Consider the following 16,540-nt stretch of genomic DNA (forward strand, 5'->3'; position numbering starts at 1 on the left):
CTGAAACGTCGTTTCCGGCGTGGACGCAGGGGGGAGGAGGGAGGACAGGAGCTGGTGCCTTTTTCCGCTTCTGGTCCGGTGCAGCTGCATTATTGGAGTCTGGAGGCGGCGTGTAGCCACAAGTGGATTTCTGCACACCTGTAATGGAAGATTCAGCGTCTGCAGCGGTGGGGACAGGCACAGGCACCAGCAAAGCCCAGGTAAGAAGCAGCGGTTAAAGTCTGCCTTCTTTTATTTCCTGGCGTTTTGGTCTCGCTCTCTTTCTTTTCTTTCCCCCCTGGTGGCAAGGGGCCTGTCTGGGCACTAGAAGCTGACTGGTTTCTTCTCAGTGCACCTGTGTGGTGATCCCTATCAAGGCTGAGACTGGGTCTCACTAAGGGTTCCCTGGTTTTTTTCTCTTTTTTTTGTCTTTTTCTTCATAGGCTAAGAGCTCTGACCCAAAGAAAAGATGTCCTTCTTGCAGGGCCAAGCTGGGAGAAAATTGGAAGAAAACCCTATGCAGTCCCTGCATTACTTCTTTAGTTAAAGAGGAATCAGCCTCTGTATGTGAGGATCTGGTGGCCTCTGTAAAGAAGGAGCTATACGCCACGATTCAGAATTTTCGTGACTCACTAGCAAACCCGGCTGTTAGTCAGCCTTCCACTTCAGAGTCTTCCCAGGGGTCTCTCTCAATCCCGGTATTGGAATCTCTGCCTGAAGACCCTTCAGATAGGGAAAAGCGGTCCACTGCTCTTTCCGTTAAAGATTCGGAAGAGGAGTTGGAGGATTCTGAGGTACCCCCCTCTAAATTCAAACTGTCCCTTGAAGAGGTTGATGGGCTCCTTAAAGCCATTTATGCTACACTTGGTTTAAGTGAGGAGAAAAAGGAATTATCACTCCATGACCGCATGTATGCTGGGTTGGATGAGCCTAAAGGCCGAACGTTCCCAGTTCATCCGGTCATCTCTGAGGCCATTAGGAAAGAATGGCAGGATCCAGAGAAAAAGCCCTTTTTCTCCAAAGCCCACAAAAGGCGTTTTCCTTTTGAGGAGGACCCTGCAGCAGTGTGGAACAAGGTGCCCAGACTGGATGCCGCCTTCTCCCAGGTTTCAAGGTCCACAGATCTGTCCTTTGAGGACATGGGAGTTTTGAAAGATCCGATGGACAAACGCATGGATCTTTTGCTCAAGAGATCATGGCAATCCGTTATGAGCAATTTAAAACCAGCAATGGCCACAACGTGTGTAGCCAGAAATTTAGAATACTGGATTAACCAGTTAAAGTCACATATAGCTGCAGATTCCCCCAAACAGGAAATCTTGGATTCTTTTCCTACCCTGACTGCGGCAGTGGCTTATGTTGCAGATGCCTCAGCTGAGGCAATTAAGATATCAGCCAGGTCAGCAGCTCTAACTACTGCTGCAAGAAGAGCCTTATGGCTTAAAACCTGGCCCGGTGACTCGGCATCAAAGAATAAGCTGTGTGGGTTACCCTTTTCAGGGGACCTGCTCTTCGGCCCTGACCTCGATAATATTCTTGACAGGACAGCAGATAAAAAGATCCTTCCCGGTCAAAAAGAAAAAGCAGGTACCATGACGTCTTTTTCGACCTCAAAAAACTCAGGATCAGGACAGCAAGTTGCAGGGGAGAAGGAAAAATTGGTCCGCCCCGAAGCCGAAGGGTAGAGGCGGAATTCTCTTCCGTCCTCCTACACAGGCCGAAAAATCGCAATGACTCGTCTCTGCGGGTGGGCGGAAGACTACAAGAATTCCTTCCGCAGTGGTCAGGGATAACTTCAAATCAGTTTATTCTGACCACTCTCGCGCAGGGTTACTCACTCGAGTTTGCCAACAACCCCCCAAAAAAGGTTCCTGATTACCAACACCCCGCGGGACTCGGTAAGGGCCCTGGCCATGAAGTCCTCTCTAGAGGAACTGATGCAACAGGGTGTAGTAGTTCAGGTACCCCTGCAAGAACAGCAGGAGGGGTTTTACTCCCATGTTTTCCTAGTAAAGAAACCGACAGGAAAATTTCGGTTGATTCTCAACCTGAAACCGTTAAACGAGTCCATAAGGTACAGGAAGTTCAAGATGGACTAAATTTTTTCAGTCAGAAATCTGTTGACGCCAGGATGTTTTATGGCGTCAGTGGATTTAAAAGATGCATACCTACATGTTCCGATCTCTCCCCAGTCTCAAAAGTTCCTCAGGCTGGCGGTGAGGTTGGGGGGTGTGGTTCATCATCTCCAGTTCAGGGCCTTACCCTTCGGCCTGTCGTCATCTCCCCGAATTTTTACCAAAGTAATGGCAGAAGCTTTAGCGCCGCTGCGACTTCAGGGAATCGCAGTTATTCCTTATTTAGACGATCTGCTGTTTTTCGCCCCATCCAGCGAGGAATTGCAGATCAATCTAGGCAAGGCTCGCAGCCATCTGGAGGCGCTGGGGTGGATTTTGAACCTCCAAAAGTCGTCCCTAAACCCATCTCAGGAGATTCGGTTTTTAGGGTATCTAATAAATTCGGTGGATCAAAAAATCTTCCTTCCCTTAGACAAGAAGGACAGAATTTCCAGTGCAGTGTCTTTACTACAGACCAACCAAAATCTGACAGTAAGACAGGTTATGTCAGCTTTGGGGGTTCTAACTTCAACAATGCCAGCAGTCCAGTGGGCAAGAATGCATTTCAGGTGTCTGCAGGCTTTCCTTCTAAAATCTTGGGATCACACAGTGGCATCCCTAGAGGCAGAGGTAAGAGTTTCAACCCAGGTAAAAAGGTCCCTATGGTGGTGGAAAAGACAGGATGTCTTATCGGAAGGGTTAGTCTGGGCTTTTCCAGTCGAGAAAAGACTAACAACCGACGCCAGTTCCTGGGGGTGGGGAGCCCATCTAGGAACACGTTTCACTCAGGGGTCCTGGGCCAAAGAGGAGGCAATAAGGTCCTCGAACTGGAGGGAGCTCAAGGCAATTGCCTTGGCTCTGGGGTTGTTTGTTCAGGAGCTTCAGTCCCATCACGTCCAGGTCCTAACAGGCAATGCCACGGCGGTGGCTTATTTAAACAGACAGGGGGGTACAAGAAGCAGGTCGCTTCAGGTACTGGCCATGGAGATTCTTCGGTGGGCGGAAAAACGTTTGTTATCCCTATCTGCAGTCCACCTAAAAGGGGATCTAAACAGGTTAGCAGACTTCCTAAGCAGAAACGCTATTCAGGAAGCGGAATGGTCTCTAAACCCGGAGGTATTTGCAATGATTGCCCGGAAATGGGGTTTTCCAGAGGTGGACCTGTTCGCCTCAAGGGTGAACGCCCAGGTTCCCCAGTTCTTTTCCCTGGACAGTCGCGATGGCTCGCTGGGCACAGATGCGCTAGCTTATCCATGGGAATTTCGTCTTTGCTACGCTTTCCCCCCATTTCAGTTAATTCCGTTAATTTTAAGAAAAATTCAGAAGGAGAAGGTGCCAGTTATTCTAATCACGCCCTTTTGGCCAAAAAGGGCATGGTTTTCGACAGTTCTAGGTCTGGCAATCAAGCCTTGTTGGCAGTTGCCCCTCAGGCACGATCTGTTGTCGCAGGGCCCAGTAAACCATCCAGGAGTGGCCAGCCTGGCCCTCACGGCCTGGTTTCTGAAAAGCAGCTCCTTAGGAGCAAGGGGTTTTCCAGCCGTTTGATCTCTACCCTTTTGGCAAGTAGGAAAAGGGTTACAGGGGCCATTTATTCTAAGGTTTGGAAGCGTTATAAAACTTGGTGTTTTTCGGCAGCCCAGGTGCCAGGGAGCCTTGTCTCCATCTTGGAGTTTTTACAAGATGGTGCAGACAAGGGACTAGCAGTTAGTACCCTGAAGGTGCAGGTTGCAGCTCTGACAGTGTTTTTAGAAAGATCTGTGGCCTCAGATCCGCTGGTGATCAGATTCTTTAGAGCCCTTAAAAGATCTAGGCCAGCTCCTATTAAGGTTTTTCCTAGATGGGATTTGTCGGTAGTCCTACAGTCTCTAACAAAGGGTCCTTTTGAGCCTCTTGTGGAGGCTTCCCTTAGGTTTCTCACATTAAAGACCGTTTTTCTCATTGCCATTGTCTCTGCACGCAGGATCAGTGAGCTAAATGCTCTGTCAAAGAACCATATCTTTCCATTTTTCCTGACAGAGTTATTCTTAGAACAGATGCAAAATTCTTACCGAAGGTAGCTTCAGTTCAGAACCGTATACAGGACATAGTACTTCCAACCTTTTGTGTTAACCCCAAAAGAAATAAGGAGACTCTTTTCCATACATTGGACGTCAGGAGGACTCTGCTGAGTTATCTAGAAAGGACGGAGTCCTTCAGACGTTCAGATTCGCTGTTTGTGCTTTTCTCAGGAAGAAAAAAGGGTTTCCAAGCTTCTAAAGTTACTTTAGCTAGATGGCTGAAATTAGCTATCTCGGAGGCATATTCCAGCAGGAATTTGTGCACACTCAACCAGGGCTCTGGCGTCTACATGGGCAGAGAGAGCTGGTGCCACCCCTGAGCAGATCTGCAAGGCGGCGACATGGTCGAGTTTTCACACATTTGTGAAACATTATAGACTGGACCTCACTTCTGCCAGCGATCAGGCGTTTGGCAGAAAGGTCCTGCAAGCTGTTGTCCCGCCCTAAGGGGTAAGTCTCTGTTATCCTCTCAGGTGCTGTCCTGAAAGACGCCTTGGGAAAAACCAAGTTAGACTTACCGGTAACTTGTTTTCCAGAAGTCTGTAACATGTCAACTGACTTAATCTGTTCACTGTGGCTATTCAATAAAATTAAGAAATTTTAAGAGCAGTGACCAAGTGCGGATAATTTTTTTCCACATGCGCCCCCTATGGACTGTCAGTGAGGTATCTCCACCATCAGTTTCCGTAATTGACTTTTGGCCTGTCCATTCTGTGGTGTTGACAACCCCAGGCATCCCTGTTGTGGAATTTGTGGATGACCTACTTCTCGGGGAGCAATCGTTTCAGAAACTGACATCTAGGCAGATCCTAGAATAGGTTGGTTGGCTCTGATTCTAGCACACAGTCTGGAGTATTTAGGCTTAGTCCTTGACATAGCAAGGTGAGCACAGCAGAAATGCCTTTTTCTTCTATTTCAGATTGAGTCCTTGAGGTTGTTGGAAAGTCCCTCGATTCAGGGCTGCATGAAAGTGCTGGGAGAATGAACACCTCTGGGTGAAGGGTCCAGAGATTTGTCTTGGACACCAGATGCGGATCTCTTGGTGTCAAGATTCAAAAACAAATTTAATTAGTTTGTGTCCCAAGCCAGGAATCCTCTAGCATTTTCGGTGGATGCCCTGGTGACCCCTTAAGATTAACTTTCCCTGATCTATGCCTTCTTTTCACTGCAACTTCTCCCTTGCCTTTTGTGCAAAATAAAGGTGGAGGGATTCTGATCACGCCATCTTGGCCAAGAAGAATGTGGTATGTAGACCTTATTAATCTTTTGGCAGATGAGCCGTTGACTCTTCCAGATCCACCAGGCATGCTGCTTTACAGCCTCTGGCTTTGAAGGCATGGCTGTTTGAAACCCAAGTCCTGAGGAATAGGGGAGTTTCTAACTCTGTAATCCCTACCTTTCTTAAAGCTAGAAAGTCAGCCTCTAGGAAAGGTGTATATTCGTACATGGAAGGGTTATTTCACATAGTGTGTTGTTCAGTTTGACTTTTCTCCAGTGTGGTGTTGAGGTGTCTTTGGCTTTGAGTACCATCAAAGGGCTTTTCTCGGATTTGGCCATTCTATTTCAGAGACTTAATCGTCTTTTTGTGCAGGGTGTCACAGTGATTATTCTTCCTATGCAGTTCCCCTTGTCTCAATGGGACCTTAACTTGGTCTGGTTTTGCAGCTTTCTTCTTTCTTAAACTTTCAAAGAAATTCCCTTGTCGTTCCTGTATGTAAGAGGTTTTATTTTTAGCTTGCCATTACCTCGGCTTGCAAGGTCTTGGATTTTGCTGTTCTTTCCTGCAAGAAACCCTACCTGGTTCTTCCCCAGAATAAGGTGGTGTTGAGCCCTCTGTCCTCTTTTCTTCCTAAAGTTTGTGGTTTCTTTGTTGCACCTGAATCAGGACATTTTGGTGCCATCTTTTTGTCTTAGTCCTAAGGAAAAGGTACTCCACTCTTTGGATAATGTTCAAGTTTATCTTTAAGTCTGCAGCTTTAACAGTTTAAATTTGTGTTTGTTCTGCCTGAGGTCACTGGCAAGCTTCAGGCTGCTTCTCAATCAACTGTTTTTAGGTGGATTTGTCAGCTTGTTTATCAGACCTGTGGTATCAAGGGCAAGGTCCCTCCTTTTTCTGGTCAATGCCCATTCCACAAGGAGTGCCAGTACTTTCTGAGCTACCTAGTCTTCTCTTCACACACAGTTTATACCAGGTAGATTATGATTCTCCAGTTGATTGTTTTTGGCGAAATGTCTTGTAGGCAACTTTTTGGGGAGGTTCCCCCTTTCTTGGGTATTGCTGTGTTGCCGACCCATCACATGCCAAGCAGTCATGAATATTAACACTGTGTCTGCGTGGTTTTCTTCCTGGTAGCCAGATTCCTCCTACACTATAAATACATGCTGGTAGGTTATTGGCTCCTGCCTAAAATTGGCTCTAGCATGTGTATGTGTTAGGGACCATAGATTGTAAATTCCTTGAGGGCAGGGACTGATGTGAATGAACAATATATATGTAAACCCCTGCGTAAATATATTGACAATCTACAAATAAAATACAGCTAAGGCAAAAATTGTAAATTGCCTACCTGCTCTTTTATGCTAGTTATTGTAAATGCAACTCAAATATGAAACACAAATTTTGCGTTGTGCAGAGGCAGCTCCCCATATTTATTTTATTTTTTTTCCCTAAAGATCTGTTTAGTTTTTGTTGCCATTATATGTAACATATTTAAAGTACACTCTCTCTCATTACAACCTCTCCATAGATAATGCTGAACTTTACCTCTTTGGATGTGTACCGTAGCCGCCTCTGCTGGTATGACTACATCGAGGTCAGAGACGGACATTGGAAAAAAGCTCCTCTCATTGGTACTTTCCTTTGTTCTGTAATAGCAGCTGTTTTTATTCTAAAAAAGTTTTAAATAGAACTGTACGTTTTTACAATTGCTGTTTCTTTTCTTAGGACGTTACTGTGGAGAAAAGATCCCTGAGCCCATTATATCCAGTGATAGTCGTTTGTGGATTGAGTTCCGAAGCAGCAGCAACTATGTGGGGAAGGGATTCCATGCTGTGTATGAAGGTAAGTGGGAACGTGGCCAGTGACTGCAATCTAGGAATAAAGAATTGGGCAAGTTTTAAAACGGCTCAGTTTTTAAACACTGGTCTTAAAATAATTGCGTACAGTAAGCATTAAGAAAGCTTTCTTAATTCTGCTTTATTTTTTACAAATTAATCAACATGCTAATGACATTTTTAAAATAACTTTCTGCTTACATTCCATACCTTATTTTAGACCCAGTGATGTCATCATTAGATCTCACTGACTCTCAATGTAATGCAGGCAGACCATGGCCAGTATGAGGGTGGCCTGCAGGCCTCATAGCTTCCTGAAAACATCACAGCACACTGCTTCAATACTCCTTTCAAGAGCCCTCAGTCTCAGTGCAAACAGTGGGCAGGTATTTGGAAGAAGTTATGCAAGTATCAAAATGCCTTCATGGGCAGTTGTCAGTTTAAAGGCGTTCTAGGCAGATTGTATTTGCATGCACACACCACCTTAGCTGGTCCTCCATGAAGAAGTAAAATCCAATGAATGTAATGGGTGTGCTAAAGACAGCTGTGCTAGGGAGGAAAAAGCTAGATGATACTGGATATCCTTCAGCCAGGAAATGGGACAGGTTGTGTCTGACTTCCTGCAACTTCTGATGCATACTATGTGAACTTTAAAGTGTATCGTGATAGGAGCAAGCAATGCATGCACAGTATAGGAGCCTGTACAGCTGTGCAAGACTGAAGATAAGGCTGGCGTTGAGCTTTAAAGCATCCCTCAGCTTCATTCAGGGAGTGGTGAACAGAACTAAACCTGTGTGTTGTCTATTGCCACGCTAAGCCACCACCACTTCCAACAGCAGAACGTATTTTTTTTTCCTTGCCTCCCTAATATTCCATTCAGTGCCTGAATGCAAACAAACAATTTGGTACTGTTGGATGTGGTTGGGTCCTCTTCCATCTTTGCTGAGGTGTTTACTAGTCATGCAGATTGCAAAATAATTGTTTGCAAAGGCCATAAGCATGTTCTGCTCCCTCTCCTGCAAGTTCTTTATCTGATTTCCCGGCAGCCTTAGCAACTTCTGAGCCATTGGATTGTCTGATTTAAAATCACTGGAATGCTCCTCATATACGCTTATCTCTGAAAAGTCGCAGTCTGTTATCACTTCACGTTTCATGCAGTGAGAACCACTTTGAAACCAGAGGATTAGCCTATTGCTTATATCTGTGTGTGGTTTCCAGCCTTGGGTCATTTAGGACCCTAAACGCCTTTTTGCTCTTCTTTTTCCAGCCATTTCTATGCAAACTAAGCTCCCCTCTAAGCACTTTTCAGCCTTGTAGCTGTTTGATACAACTTTTATTAAAAGTTGGTTTGTTCCCTCTGTGTATCTGGCCATGTCTTACCTTAACAAGGCGATTGTTCCGGTGGAGGATGTACCTGCTTTTAAGGACCTTACCGATAAGTGATTGGAAGTTCTCATCAAAACTCTGTTCTAACATATGGGTCCTGCCTTACATGCAATGCTGGCTATAATTTTACTTTCCAAGATCCTATCTGACTGGGCCACCTCCTGCCTGACATTACTCGATTGAAATGTCAAAGGAGGCAAGCATAAAATAGTTTGCTAAACGGCAGCTACATCCACCATTTGCAGCCACTTTTCAGACATTTTGACAACCTGTAGGTCCGACTGTCATAATACAGTAGCTGCAATGGGAGATCCCTTCATCTGCACTCTATAGAATAGGTGGAGGAATATGTGCGTATTTGGCCAATTTAAGGCGCAGACTGCAAAGTAGTCTTCCTGTCTGTCAAGAGAGGCTTACAAACTCCATGTTTAATTTCCTGCCCCTCTCTTGGGCCTTGTGGACTAAGGTGCCTTAGCTCTGGCCCCTTTTGCAGATGCCAAGAGTTGTTACTTTAGCCTGCTCACTATTACAAAACCCAAAGGGTGCATGTCGACATTTGGTCCATGAATTCCAGATAGAATCCGCAAGATGTGTCATTTCACCTCTTCATCAAGGCGACTTTAATGCTTCTGTGGAAATGAAAGATGCTTACTTTTGTGCCCACCTCTTTCTAGCACATCGGTACTTTCTGACTTTCAAATTTGTGGACCTGCCACTCACCCCATCATAGCACCTTGGATGTTCACCTAGGTGTTGGCCCTGTTGCCCCCGTGGCATCCTCTTTGTGGGATACCTAAACAACCACCGATTGAGAGAACAGTCAGTGTGGGCTCTGGCAGACCATATTTCTCTGACTGTTCAGACCTTGCAGTGTTTTAGGTGGATCCTGAAATTTCAGAAATCGTTGCTAAAATCAACATATTGATTGAAGCATGTAGAGTAGGTCTGGTCCTGGACATGTCTTAGGGCACAGTGTTCCTTCCCCGTGAGGTGCTTAAGGCATCCAGCCTCAGGTGCGGACTCTTTGATTCAGTAGCCTTTCAACTCTCTGCTCTAAGCATGAGATTATTGGGGCTGACTTTATCCTACATTTGCCCTCCTTTCCATCCAGAATTCTGCAATGCAAAGTTCTGTCAGTGGGACCCATTGATGCCAATGACCAGGCTTTTCCAGGCTTGGTAGCTCAGGAATTCAGCTCTGGAGCTGGAGGAAGTGACTTCCTCTGGGTTTTTTTTTTTTTTTTTTATGCCAGTCTTTTGGGTTGGAGAGGAGTTCTGCACACCCAGTCGCAACTTGTTTGAAAGAACCTCCACTCCCAATAAATTTCTTGGAGCTTGTGGATATTCCTTCAGCACTGGACTAATTTGTCGAAGGGCCATCTAATCCAAATTCGATCAAAACCACAGCATAAATCGACTGTAATGAAGGAACCAGAAGTCTTGCTGTGGCAAGAGGTAGATCAGTTCCTTTCTTGGGCTTAACTTCTTCATGTTCTAGCTTTGTCAACCATGTACATTCCTTGTGTAGACATTACGCAGGTGGATTTCCTCACTCAACATCGTCTGGACAAAAAGGGGTTTACATAGCTGGCGGTGTTCAGACTTGTCTCCTAGGTGGAGTATGCTGGATATAGACCTTGTGTCCTCAAGGTTTATCAGACACTGGATAGACTTGTATCTAGGTGCACGGATCCTTTAGCTGATATGGTGGCTCTATGGGATCAGTTTGCCCTGGTCTATGCCTACCCCAATCAAGATAGAGGGTGTTCAGTAACCCTCAGTTCTCCTGCCGTAAAAAATGATTATCATCCTGCTTCAGGGGCTCTGTATCCGTGTCCATGCACCCGTCCCTGTATCTGTGTCCATGCACCCGTCCCTGTATCTGTGTGAAATAGGGCTGTGCAAATGAGCCATTACAGCCAGTGCATGTTCATTCACTCTATATGGATGCCTACACACAGCTCAGTGAAAAAAAAAAAAAAAAAAGTAGGCAAGAGGTTGTTCATACTGCGTAGGGTTGTGTGAATGAGCCCATATGATGCATTTTGTCAGTAGTATTAAAACTGTTTTTAATAGTCTCCTCTTTTTAATAGTTTTTACATGTTGATCCTGCCAGTGGACTGGCTAATCTTTCTACTTTAACATACTGATAATGTTGTTCCGTCTGCAATGAAATCTCATGGCTTGGCTGTCGCACTCTGGGATAGAGTAGTTTTTTATAGACGGTGGTTTTAAATGGATTGCATTAGCCATGATACTTTTTGTCTTTGTTTAAATCCTTTTTTTTTTTTTTTTTTGCAGCTCTGTGTGGAGGAGAGATGAAGAAGGATAATGGTCACATACAATCTCCAAATTATCCAGATGATTACAGACCCAACAAGTCCTGTGTGTGGAAGTTGCGAGTGTCTGAAGGTTTTAATATCGGCGTTACTTTCCAGTCTTTTGAGGTCAGAGACAAATGGAGTATGCACTGGAGTGGAGTAGTCCTGTATCATTTTCTTGATCTGTTTGCCCTTTCTTGCCATTTTGACTCAACAGCCAAATATACCTAATAATATTGACAGCTTGTAGCTTTTAAACTGTCTGATGTCAGTGGAAGTATGCAAATGTGCATTCCTTCAAGGGCTTTCTGATTTCTACATTAATCTATTCACCCTTTTTCCAACTCCTTCTTCTTTTTTTTTTTTTTTTTTTTTTTTTTTGTTAACTGGCCACTGGGTACAGGTCACAGAATTTGAAACTCTCATTTCCCTATTTTAACTTATTTTTTTGTTTCCATTTGATAACCATTAAACCACCTTAATTTCCTTCCCAATTGACTCCAATGCATTTCATCAAAATAGCAACATTTTATGGATTGGGAAATGAAAATCACAGTGAACAGTAGTGATAAAAACTCCTCCTTTGTTCTTCAGATTGAGCGCCACGACAGCTGTGCATATGATTATCTCGAGATTCGGGATGGCAATACTGAATCCAGCCCTCTAATTGGCCGTTTCTGCGGCTATGACAAGCCAGATGACCTGAAGAGCTCCAGCAATCAGCTTTGGGTTAAGTTTGTGTCTGATGGATCCATCAACAAGGCAGGCTTCTCCATCCATTTCTTCAAAGGTCAGTAAAATTAAGGCCTCATACCAAGGGTACCGTGTGACCACAGAGCACATGTAATCTTGCCTTACACAGTGACTGTATTTGAAAAATCACTGTCTCAACATGTCAGTAAGGTCCCAAGTTACCACATTTGTGAATTATAAACTGTGTCATCTGTAAGATCTGTCTTTGCTTAAAGTAAATCTGTTCGAAAAAATTTAAAAAATAAAAAAAATGCGCATAGAAAACAAAATAAGCAGCCAACACATCACTAGACATACAGTGCAAAATGGAAATATAAGGCATAAGTGTGGCACTAAGTGAGCAAGTGGATAACGTATGAACCTGATAAGGTAAAGTAGGCAGTGCATGTCCAATAGGATACCTGACAGTCTTAATTCAACATTGGGTGGAACCCTTCTTACCGTTTTTCCAGTGGTGGGAGTTCATGTTTGAGGTCATTCTCTCTCTCAAGAGTGCCCGTTTGACCCACGTGCTATACGGTACGTGCGTCCACCGAATCTGGTAAGCGTGAACATGTTAACATTTTGACTGTATTTTCAAGATTCATTCCAGATTATCCAAGAAAGACCTTTTTCACTTTATTCTGAACTCTAATGGGCTTTCCATAGATGTTTATTATTCACTTTGGACTTCTATATTTTGTTTTTTTTCAATTTTGCACTGCCTATTTTACCATATCAGGTTAATACATTATTCACTTGCACACTTTAGTCTTTTAAACCAGTTAGAAACCTGGTTAATTTGAAATGGGTAGAAGAATAAAAAAATACCTTGACTGAAAACTGCATCTTTAAACATTCAATAGATCCAGAGATGTAGACTGAATTTATATGTAAATCTCAACTTTTCCTAGAAATGTTTTTTTTTATTTATTTTTTTGCCCAACCCTTGTCACCTCTCAAGCCTCCATTGGTAACTTGAAGTGAATGGTGGACACATTTAACTAATCGGGAACTCGACTCGGGTAATGCAGTGTCATTTCTGTGAGTGGATTAAACATTTTGTAGTGTCTCTATATCTCCACATAAGCCCATCATCTGGCTAGTTTAGAAAAGTCAAACACATTACTCCAAACGCTGAAATTTATAGTCATGTCATGGTTTCCCCAGTCAGCAGTCCAAAAAGAAACATGACCTGGGTAGAGAGCACAGACCCGTGGGGGGCGCTCATGGGATGCATGCTGTGGGATATGCATGGATTTCAAGTATGATGATAGCCTAAGGGTTGGGTGGTGTGCAGGAAAAGGAGGCCTCCAGTCACACACTGGCATAGCTAAGCTACTGTAGCTGAAGACCATTTAAATTGGACCTGTGAGAGGTAGTGATGGCAGTTATGCAGGCAGCAATCGAGAAGTCTCCTGTGCTATCACAATGTCTCACAGCAGAGTGGGACACACTGGTGATATGCATTTTACAGATCAGACAGTTTGCTTTCACCATCATTAAAAACCCATGTAGGTAAATGACAAAATGGCTCATGATGCCACAGCATGTGTGCTCCCGCCACCTGGGGCCTTGCATGTGGGACACATGCACAATAGGGGTAGGGCCACTGCCTTTCAGTGCTCTGACGGTTATCACATGTGCAGCAGGAGCCGCTAGCTCCGCCTGGCTCCTGTCCTTTTGAGATCTGGCACTGTGTCCAGCAGACTCGTACAAATTGGGGTCTAGCACAGTGTCTCTGAGCCCCTACTGCACTTGTTATAGTCAAGCACAGCTCCAGACCTCAGAATGACAGGAACCTCTGGCATAGGATCCCCTACTGTGCATGTGCCAGTGGCGTTCAGCACTAGCAGCCCTACTGCTGTACATAGGGTGTACTCATGAGGGGAAAAAAGTGTTATAAGGCAACAATTGGATGTTTCATACACAGCATTTGTCCCTGTGTTTCAGTGCACTGTAGGTGTTGGTTTGGGGGGAAAAACCTTGCATTGCAATTGTACATCTATATTGCAGTATCACATGGTGTGAATAAGCCCTAAGTATTCAGCTGTGACTTTTTACTAAAAGTACATATGACTTGCTAGTGGTACAGTAGGATTAGTAGTGCAACTCTCACACAAGCTGTGGAACAATTTGTAGCGATTTATGGTTGGTTATATTACAGATGCTAAAGATGTGTCTATATGCCTGGAATTCTGCTTAAATAGTTAAAAGACCCCAGTGAATTCTTGTGGTTTACACCAGAAACTCTGGCCACCACTGTGGCTCAGCCCCATGAAGTAACCCAATGACAGAGTCTGGGGTGATGTCATCCGGGGTGATGTCATCATGGCGGACCGGGAGAAGTTCTCATCACAGGGTGGAAACTCAGTCATGATGCCGTAGAGTTCATTTTATAAGGAAGGCAGCACAAGTGACTAAATGCACTTTTGTACTGTGTCTGCATTCATCATTAACATTATGTATTCCTGTGGCAGCTGTTGGGTTGATAGATTTTTCCATAGTTCACTGCCCAGTAAATGTGTGCTTGTAAAAATTCCAAGATAGGCCGTGGTATTATGTTCTAGAAAAAGTTCCCTGAGAGAAGGGGTAGATAGACCAGGCCTTTTGTTATCCGTATTGGCTGTACTTGTACAAGAGGAGGAAGCTAATGCATCTTGCATGATGCAACCAATCAGATTCTAGCTAGCAGCTTTTAATTACAGAATAATATTGTCTGCAAAACCAACGCATTGGGGCTATTTTACTAAAGCATTTTAGGGTGTTCACACAATAGAACGTGAATAAAGATGGTTTAATTCGGACATTACTGTTTTCTATATTTAACTGAGCAACGTAAAGTATTTCTAAAACAGGTAGAAGGAAATTTATGTCTGAAGGAAAGATCTAGTGTTTTTTTTCCCTTAGAGAATAGGTGCAGGAAAACAACCATGCACCCCCCCTTTTTGTGGCAAGGCATTCATTTAAGTGTGAAGTGGCAGTGAGTGCAGTGCATATGACAATTTGCCGGAAAGAAGTGCGTTGTGAATGGAAGCGTGTATAGGAAACGTGTGCAGTGTGAATAAGCTTTTTGTTCCAGCTGAAAAAAAGCCATGTTTTATATTTTTCCTTTCTTATAAAAGAAAAAACGGTTTTATTTTTAAAAATTTTTCCTTATTTATTAAGTGGCACTGGATCAGATGTTAATATGAGACAATTGGTTTATACTGCTGCCTTTTGGATAACCCTGGCAAGCAAATTAAAATGTTAACCCAGTGATTCTCAACCAGGGTTCCCGGGGAACCCTAGGGTTCCTCAGGAGGTTGCTAGGGGTTCCTTCAGCATTGGGCTATTTCTGCCTCTCAGATAAGTTCCGCCCTGAAACCATTGATCTTTTTAGCCATCTGTAAGGAGGTAATTCTTCCCAATGACCACAAGTGAAAGGACCATTCATCCCGCTGACCATCACACTAATGTATCATGAGTTGTAGATTTCAAATTTTTATCAGGGGTTTCCCCAAGACCAGAGAACTATTTCAAGGGTTCCTCTGTGTTGAAAAGGTTGAGAGAGGCTGTGTTAACCAATCAGATATAACCCCTCCTAGTCCCACCATGCGTCAGTTTTTTGCTGGTATCCCAATACTGGGTACACGTGATTTGAATATGGCTGACAGTTGAACAGTGTGTACAGCTACCTGTCTGGCAGAAGGCGTTCCAATGTCTAAATTTTGTCGAAGGGACATGCTGGGAAACCAGCAGCCAATGGCTGTGAGCACTGATAAGTGTGTTCTGTAGAGGGGGAAGGGTTGCAGCCCCCCTGCCAGAACACAATGGCACACCGGGAAAATCACAGCACTAAGATCGCATAGTTAGTACAGCGGATGCTCAGATTATTTTCTTTCAGCCCGCTGGGTTGAATGGGGAAAAAAAAAAAACTTGTGTACCCGGCTTAAGAGGATGGATGGATTTTCTCTTTGGAGACAACTTTTCACTGTTTTTACTAGTCCTTTTTTACTTCTAGCAATTTTTTTTTTTTTCTTATTTCCTCTATTGACCACGCTACTTGAACTATTTATATTGCAGTATTGTAGTCCTTTTTTTTTTATTTTATTATTTGAGGCCCATGGTTCTTAAGTACACAGTTTCCTTGTTAAGAGTTGTTAATGACCTAGCTTCAGGTTTCTGTTTTTTGATGCTCTGCCTTTAGTGGTAGGTTCCCTTATTTGATAGGCCGCTCATCTAGTTTTGAAATTAGGATTGATTCTTTTAACCTATGTGTAGTATACATTTTATGGCGCTTAGATTTCTCTGTGGCTCTGTACCAACCCCTTAGTTGGATTGCTTTTGGATATTCCAATTGTCTCTGATAAAAAATATATCTTTTATCCCTTTAGTGAACAGGTGCTAAAACGGGATTTGCAGGAGTTCATTAGGGTCGCAGGTCTCAACCCTCTGTGTTTGTGATCTAATACTCTGTTGCGTTCTTCAAAAGTAAAGCATGGTGGGAGGAGAAGGGATACCAGATTGGCTATTGACCTTTTTTGTTTGCCAGTGTCCAGTTCCACCTTAGGCCCCTTTTTTACGTGGGCCGTCTGATCCGGTCCACCTATTCATTTTTCAGGTGGACCTAATAGGACCCACCTGCCTCCTCTATGGACAATCAAATTTAAACAAACTAGGATCCATTTACACCTGGCTACCTCTAAAACCGATTCGGCAAAAACAAACCTAAGGAATATCTGTGCCCCTCCATCTGGCTGAATTGGAGGGCAGTCAGGTGTAACTTAAAAGCTGCTCCATTTAGATCCAACTGTCCATAGAGCAGAGTGGGCTGTGTCTGTTTCTTCGCTACATAAGTGGAACTAACGCAGACATGTCATTCGGTTGCTCCACTCAGCAAGGCATCAACTCAAGAT

At 43.9% G+C, this 16,540-nt stretch overlaps 1 protein-coding gene across 1 annotated transcript in view; it reads left to right on the top strand.

Moving 5' to 3' along the window:
* Positions 1-16,540, top strand: part of BMP1 (bone morphogenetic protein 1) — a 160,164-nt gene that overhangs the window by 93,878 nt on the left and 49,746 nt on the right. Inside the window, exons 9-12 of the mRNA XM_077469829.1 lie at positions 6,898-7,000; positions 7,095-7,211; positions 10,891-11,036; positions 11,505-11,700. Of these exons, the coding sequence (XP_077325955.1) occupies positions 6,898-7,000; positions 7,095-7,211; positions 10,891-11,036; positions 11,505-11,700 (562 nt within the window). The remainder of the gene's footprint in view (positions 1-6,897; positions 7,001-7,094; positions 7,212-10,890; positions 11,037-11,504; positions 11,701-16,540) is intronic.

Source organism: Lithobates pipiens, unplaced genomic scaffold (genome assembly GCF_037356315.1).
Source record: "Lithobates pipiens isolate NorthernLeopardFrog02 unplaced genomic scaffold, aLitPip1_a1.2 Scaffold_8, whole genome shotgun sequence".
NCBI lineage: Eukaryota > Metazoa > Chordata > Amphibia > Anura > Ranidae > Lithobates > Lithobates pipiens.